The sequence below is a fragment of the Syngnathus leptorhynchus genome, chromosome 20, assembly GCF_054491065.1.
Source record: "Syngnathus leptorhynchus isolate UIUO chromosome 20, UIUO_Slep, whole genome shotgun sequence".
NCBI lineage: Eukaryota > Metazoa > Chordata > Actinopteri > Syngnathiformes > Syngnathidae > Syngnathus > Syngnathus leptorhynchus.
In genome coordinates, this window is record NC_141214.1 from 5,158,504 (window position 1) to 5,165,948 (window position 7,445).

A 7,445-nucleotide genomic window follows, 5' to 3' on the forward strand; every position below is an offset into this window, starting at 1 on the left:
GATTACTGATATATTTCCATGGCACGTGTATTTATTCACTTTTTTAACAATGTTAACGTGAATAATAACATTTTCATATTTATAAAAGTCACGTGAGGGCTCTTGTCAAAGGGCGACTTGCTGCAAAATTGCTGAAATGTGAAGTACTTGAAATTGATGGATACACAGATACATATTATAAGAAAAATAAATAACAACTACCAAAAAAACAACAACAATAAAAACAAATCAAGGCTGGCATGCATAGAAGCTGCAAACAAAGAACTAATAAAGGCTACATGTTTCCACAATGGGTGGGGGATTCGTCAATACAAGTCAAGTATATGTACACAATGACAAGACATTTTGTACAGTGGATCCGCCAATATGGGCTCCATTATTTCTGCCTTTAAGGACCAGCGACGATTACTCTGTGCAAAAGTTTTAAACTTTTTTTGGGGGGGTGTGCAGTGGCTCATATTTCAGTCAGCGTGACCTTGTAGGTGTCAGCGTAGGTTTCCATGTGCAGGATGAACGTGTCCTCGTTGGAGTAGTGCTCGATGATGTTATCATCCATGTTGACCAGGATGCTGGTGAAAAAAGAAAAGGAAGGGGGAAAACTACATAATAGCACTTTTGGCGCCGTCATAATTTGCTGCTAACTTTGCCTTACCCTTTTTTGCTTTTCTTGTAGACCTTGGTGATCTTCTCCGTGGTTAAGTTGTACTTCTCAGATATCTGCGAATGGAAATGCTGACTGTGCTGTTTTGACACCCCCCCCCCCACCACCACCTTGAAAAGAAGTGGCGACCAAAACGGCAACCGCCACTCACCGCGTCCACGAGGCCTCGCAGCGTCGGCGACTTTAGCATGAGCGCGTCGAACACCTCATCTGTCTCCTTTCGGACATACAGCAGCACTGTGGTAGGACCAACATGTCATGTTACTGAGAGTAGCACGACCGTGCATTACTCGTAACGTTCTTTCAGGCCGGCCTTCATATTAAGTACAGCGACCATACCTCTCTTGTTCACCTCCTCCTTGATTTGTTTCTGCGGCGACGGACACAAGTCGTCCTCCGACGGCCGGAACATCCTCTTGACCAGCACGCTCCTGATGCAAACATTGTCATGAATAATACTTATTTGTTTTGATTGAATTGACGCTTTGCGTGTTGTGCATGTCATTTGCATATCTCTTTGAGCTGATGTAAATGACACACTCACCCTTCTCGCTCCATTTCCTCTGTGTTGAAAGTGAACACCTGAAAACATAAATTTGCTTTTATGATTTTTTTTTTTTTTACGTCAACATTCTTCTTAATTGCTGCCATATCATACCGTACCTGTCCGGCCCTTTGCAGGTTTCCAAAGTGGACGTCAGGGATGAAGAGGACAGGTTGTGCTTCCAGGTCAGTCATGGTCTTGAAATATGTGGTATCCGATTTCTTGGGTACCGTTATAACACCCGCGCCTCCATCTTTACCTGAATTCCAAAGAACAGTTTCCTGTTAATTTATCCTGAATATTCTCATAAAAATAAATCTATTAAGATACCTTTTGATTTCTTGCGGAACAGCTTTCTCTCTTCATCCCTTATCTTACGTTCCGCTCCCTGAAAGAAGTAAAAGAATGAAATACAAGGACAGGAAGCGAAAGGAAATGTGATGTGAACGGATATGACCACAAGGGGGAGGTATTGTGTCGTGATCGAACTGGTTTAGGATGGTGTCTGACCTTGTCACAGAAGACCTTGATTTGCGAGTACGCCCTGTGCAGAGGTTTGTTGCTGCGATTGTTGTAACTGTAAGTGTCCATCTGGATCATCAGAGGCAAACCTTTGACCCCCTTCTGTGACGAAAAGTCCGTACTCAGGCAGTTGACCGTGATGAAGATCTGCCGAACAGCGCATTCATAAGGGTCATGTATTCATGTGTATTATATTTAGACATTTGTGTAATAAAATGGGCGTAGTAATTTGCCAACTACTGAATCAGCATGAGGAAAAAAAACCTGTTTCACTGCTTTTTATTTCTCAACACGCCTCCGGCATGGATAAACATACCTGACTGGTTTAAAAAAAGGTTGAAATGTCAATAACTATCATTTGGCAGTCTTTCTTTTGTCTTCGCCGCTTTTACGACATAGATGGAATTATTTATTTTTTTTGGTCCAATTAAATTTCAGCTTCTGTGTTGCTATGTCAATTGAATCTTTTTCAGCCATTTTTCTTACCTTGGCCTCTTCGTTGACGTCCCACGTGAAGGAGATGGCATTGTAAGCGATTTCTTCGATGTTGCCGATGGTGTTGAAGCTCTCCTTGTAGTCAGCTGGGAGGAGAATCACAGCATTTAAAAAAAAAAAAACACACACACACACACAGAGTGGTCATTAAAAGTCACGAGCTAGTAGCCATTGTTTGTTCCTGATAAGCAATCCAATGGCGCACGCTTCAATTTGAGAAGATAAAGCCTTATCTGGACAGGTCAAACAAACGCTGTGGCTTCAAAAAAAAGCCGCTCAACAAACTCTTTTGGTGGTTGAGGAGCAAACAGGAGTGTCTTTGGAATTCTCTTACTTCGAGCAAGCAGCACACTGCCTGTAAAAAGTTGTTTTGCAGTGTGGAAGAGGCGACAGGGCATTTGCGCCCGAATTTTTCAACACATGGCCACAAGGGGGCCTATTTTTCCACAAAGTCTGGCTATTACCATTATATGTTGTGAAGGAACATGCATGTTAGGCTTTAGTTGTTCCGCAACAGGTGCACAATGGAGACAGGAAACAAGTATCCCCCCTCCACACACACACACACATAGGTTTTTAAATGAGCCCACGTATTCTGTGACGTGGCCCCGAGGCACCTGCACATCACACACACACACACACATCCTCTTTGCTGCTAGCTATTCAAATCAGCTCTGCCAGCGGTTTCAGGTTGCGTCCACCAAGAGAAAAAAGGTGCAGGCCGCCTGTGATTTAGCCAGCAAGCTAGCCGGGCGGTTTCCATCAATCCATGCTGAGTTTACGCCGGAATTTCAATCGAGAGATAAACTCAGTTTGCCTACATTTCCTTGATTTGCGTCAATGTGTGTATTTGTTGATGATCCAATATGAAGATATTTTGGATGGAGCGCGCATCTTCACATTCCACTCCTTGTCCTAACAAGCCATATGTGCGTGCATGTGTATCGCCGTACGCATAAGTGTGTGTGACATACCTCGAAGTTTTCATGGGGTTAGCAGGCCCGAGCTTGTCAAACACACAAACAAGCCTCTCACACACATCAACAAGTCATAGAGAAGTGATTCCAGTAACAATTCACTATTCTTCAGGTCTGTGTGTGTGTGTCATGGTGGCCGTTTAGCCTGAAGGGGGGCAGTGAGCAGGGTGGAGGCTTGTTTGCTCTCAGTGTGGCCTTTTTTTTTTTAACGGGCTGAGCGCATTCCAGCATTGGAATTAAAGTTAAATCAAACACATCTCACCGATGTCCAGGACTCTCTGCTTGGCCGTGTGTTGCCGGGAATGCCAATACTTCCAGTATTTCAACTGCTCGTCTCTGTTTTTGTCCTCGCTAAACACCACCATGATCACACTCTGTGAAATGACGGAGAGGAGATGTTGTGGAAATTTCTTTCATGAATTGCTTTTCATCACAGTCGCGACACTCACCCGCACTTTGCTGATGGGATGTCGTAGGCGTTTGTTAGCGCTGAGCTCGTTGAGGGTGACGGCGTAGAACTGGCCCTTGTTCAGGTAAGTCATGGGACCCTCACCCTGTTTTTGACGGAGCGAGCGAGTGGCATCCAGGGTGTACTGGAAGCTCTCGCTATGACATCACGGGACTCGTTAGACCTCGTAACAAAACGGGGGGGGGGCGTTTATGTACACATTGAGTGGTGACTTACGTTCCGTCCTGGTGGAACAAAAAGTCGTCTGACGCCAGCGAGGAAGGCGTGTGGTATTTCTGGTGAGGAAAAACAAGAAAACACAAGAGACACTTTTCACTAAGCCTGTGGAAGTTTTGAAAAATATTTCGGGACTTGACTCCTTCCTCACCGTGTCCCCTTCCTCGTCAAAGGGGCTGTCCGGCGGGCTCTGCTGGTCCTCCTTGACGTAGGAACTGTGACTGACTGTGGTCACCTCGTAGGGGCTCTGCTCATAGACCACCCGAGACGCCTCCTCGCCGTCCACGCGGTAGTGAAGCCCGGCGCCCGTCGTCATGAAGACAGGCGCGTAGGACTCGGCCTTCACCAGGGCCACGGAGGTCGCCCCGCCAGCTCCGGGGTCTTCCGTGTTGAGCGACAGGTTGACAGGGACCGACTTAAGAACCTGGACACGGTTGTCCAACGTCTCGGCTTGGACCCCGTTTGGGTTACTAGGCAACCTGGACAAACACGTAGCAGTGATGCCAGAAACAGAACATGACTATTTGTTTAGCAATTTAGCATGTTGACCAACCTTTTCTCCTGCTCTTCTGTTATTTCCGCAACTTTGGGAGCGGTCAGGAGTCTCTTTTCTTTAGGAACCTGGAAGACAACCAGGCTGGACATTTGTAGGTGCAGATACGAATTTATTTAAAAATCTTTGAAAGGTGAAATAAAAATATATAAATGAGATGTGGTTGCACAGTTTGAAGTGCAGATTAGGTAGCCAAGGTACCTTGTAGTAGTCGTAGAGGAGGCCCAGGGCGTTGGCGCTGTCCTCGTCGCCGTTGATGCTCATCATGGCCTTGGTGGCGGCTGTCAGGGGGTTCTCCAGGTAGGAGCGCCAAGCCTCATCCTCGCTGGTGTATGCTCGGCGTACGGCTGGGAAGGAGCTCTCGTTGGGGACCACCACCACCAGACGCTTACTGGGCGGACACCGTAGAGACCCTCACATTTATTTCATGAACCAGGGTTTGGCAATCCTTTCACATCATGGGCTAATCTTGATTTTTAAATCTAGGGAGTCTGACCTCTAATAATCTGATCAAATCATGATTCAGTAGATGCTGCTGTTTTGGTTAGCAATACAGTTGTCACAGTCAAGAGGCTTAAGTTTAGTAGGTAAGACCACTGACACGGAGTACTACAACATGGTGTATTGTCACAACAGCTTTAGTTTGGCCCAGTGTCAAGTCGGCGCCCGCCAAATGTTACACAGCACGCGATAGACATTGGCGGTCGCGCCTTGGCCACACACACCTTTCAATAACACACACAAAAAACAAATGGTATGAGAAATTGTATTGACTTTTTAATATTATTGAAAAACTATTTTTACATCTATAAAAAAAACAACAACCTCTGGACTGACTGTAATCTTGTTTCATTTTTAAAAAATGAATAATCAGATAAATGTAGAATTATCTGAATATTTATACAAAGGAGAAAAAATAAAATTTAGCCTATTATAACATAAAACATTATTTTGCATAAAATATGATCTGCAAAATATAACCAGAATTGGTAGAAGTAGCAGTTATATCCATTAATATGTTAGTGAAACCAACATCTGAATAAAAAAACATTTATTTGCAGACAAAAAAATATATATATATCCAAAACGCTTTGGGGCCCACTTTTTCTCTCCACAATCATGAAGTCAAATTAAGCTAATAGAGCCAAATGCATGTACAAAATAATGCCTCAAGTCACATCAAATGCCAAAATTGCACAATTTAAGCTTTAAAAAACGTATGGAAATAAAAAAAGAATTTAGATTAAAAGTTCAAGAGGCTTTAAAAGCACAAAGCATGTCAATACTAGCTCAGTGTTCTTGATGAATAATCACCCACTATTAATGTGCATATTTACACAAGGCCGTAGGGCTTGTGCAGTGCAATGCAAAATGCAAATATTGAAGTTAAAAACAGAACAAAAAAAAACGTCTATGCACATTTGAAGGTATTTCCTTTGATTAAAAAAAAAAAAAAACGGCGAATCCAAAACAAGTTTTCCTCATATCTATACATCTCCAGAGATCTACAAATGCTGAAAAATGATTAGTAAGCGACTATTCCTCAAATGCAGCATGCATTTTGTGGTATTAAAAAAAAAAAAAAAGATTCCAAAGCGAGAAAGAAAAAAAAAAGTGGAACCCCCTCTCCCCAGTTTGGTCCGAGAATCAAAGATCGTCTCCACAGGCAAGATCACTTACTTGTCTGTCTCCTGTGACATATTTCACCTCCTCTCCCCGGCGTGGTGCCTGGTGGAACTGGACTTTCAAGTCGGAGCAGGTGATAAGAGGAGCGGGTTGGCAGAAGTTGGCGTACAGGTAAGTCCACTTTTCTTTTTTTCCCTGAGTGTTTTTTTTTCTTTCTTCCAGTTCTCCTCCTCCTGTCACCCCCGCACCGCCACCCTCTCTTCTCTCCCGCCGGCAGGTAAAGCCCGCTTTTTTGTTTTGTTTGTTAACTATCCCTCCACTCCCTTTCTGCATACAAAAAGTCGACTTGAGTAATTTATCACGATGTCAATATGATTTATAATACACTTCAATACGACGATGTTTGTATTTGGCGTCGCTTAATGGCTTAGCTTTGAGAAATTCTTTCACAGCCTGAGCGAGGGGAAGGTGAGGTCACCGCTCATTGGCTGGGCGGTGAAAAAAGGCAGGCCGCTGATTGGCTGGAGAGTGACCAGGTAAAGATCCCGCCTCTTCGTTATGACGTGTTTGAAATCTATTTTAATGTTTTATGTAGCAATATTAAAAAGTGTATAAAATGTCTAGACCCCAGCTAATTCATGTCAAATGGAAATCAGCACACACCTTCCACTATTTGTATGTTGAATATTTTTCTTTTAAATTGTTATTTTTAACTCGTTGAGTTTATATGTTCAATAAAATCAATCGTTGTGAATGTGTGTAAATTAAGTTCAACATTATTTCATTTTTTTATGATGTTCTTTCTCTAAAAGATTTTATTCTTTTCATTTGAATTGTACGGTCAGTTTTGAAGTGATTTGTCTTGGTCTCAATTTTTTATTTCACAAACCATTGCAATCACTGCGATAGATTAATTGATCAGAAATAAAATCATTAGGAACATTACAATTAGCCAATCCATCTGTCTGTTTTGAAACTCAAACATGACCCTCGGGGTTGCAAAAGTTTGCCCACCCCGTCAGAGCGAAGATAAAAAGGCAGGGAAGAGGCCTGTCATTAGTGACACAATGCCATTGTCCCTTTAATGAAGCAATTGTATGAGCACATTGGCAGTGTTTGGAATCGGCCAGGCCAACAGCAAACAATGCAGGTGCATGTTTGGCTTCTACAATCTCCACCTCAATGCTAATTCACTCCTGTTTACTTTGCCGGAAAGTTCAGGTAAAAGGCATCTACCGGTTCCAAAAAGTAAAGAATAAAATAGTGACAACTTTTTATATTCGATGTGTTATTCAACCTTATTTCGCATCTTTTTCTCCACAAAACGGTTTGGATAAAAAGACAAGTGCTCATTTGCGTGTAAATGCCTCCGGGTGATTGTG

The 7,445-nt window shown here is 43.0% G+C and overlaps 1 protein-coding gene across 1 annotated transcript; it reads right to left on the reverse strand.

Moving 5' to 3' along the window:
• Nucleotides 1-9: 9 nt before the first annotated feature.
• Nucleotides 10-6,538, reverse strand: grhl2b (grainyhead-like transcription factor 2b). The gene is made up of 16 exons (XM_085900739.1): nucleotides 6,118-6,538; nucleotides 4,639-4,828; nucleotides 4,438-4,505; nucleotides 4,036-4,363; nucleotides 3,885-3,943; nucleotides 3,649-3,805; nucleotides 3,462-3,573; nucleotides 2,214-2,308; nucleotides 1,716-1,874; nucleotides 1,536-1,593; nucleotides 1,325-1,464; nucleotides 1,206-1,243; nucleotides 1,001-1,092; nucleotides 813-898; nucleotides 653-717; nucleotides 10-569 (listed from the first exon to the last, which is right to left on the reverse strand). The coding sequence occupies exons 1-16, from the start codon at nucleotides 6,135-6,137 to the stop codon at nucleotides 455-457; spliced, it is 1,782 nt and encodes a 593-aa protein (XP_085756865.1). The 5' UTR covers nucleotides 6,138-6,538; the 3' UTR covers nucleotides 10-454.
• Nucleotides 6,539-7,445: the final 907 nt, after the last annotated feature.

Excerpts from the sequence above, each read along its gene's own strand:
- grhl2b (XM_085900739.1), bottom strand. The coding sequence starts at position 6,137 with ATGTCACAGGAGACAGACAA. Across the intron at positions 3,574-3,648 it reads ATCCCATCAGCAAAGTGCGG|AGTGTGATCATGGTGGTGTT; the intron begins GTGAGTGTCGCG and ends GTCATTTCACAG. Across the intron at positions 718-812 it reads TGCGAGGCCTCGTGGACGCG|ATATCTGAGAAGTACAACTT; the intron begins GTGAGTGGCGGT and ends TTCCATTCGCAG.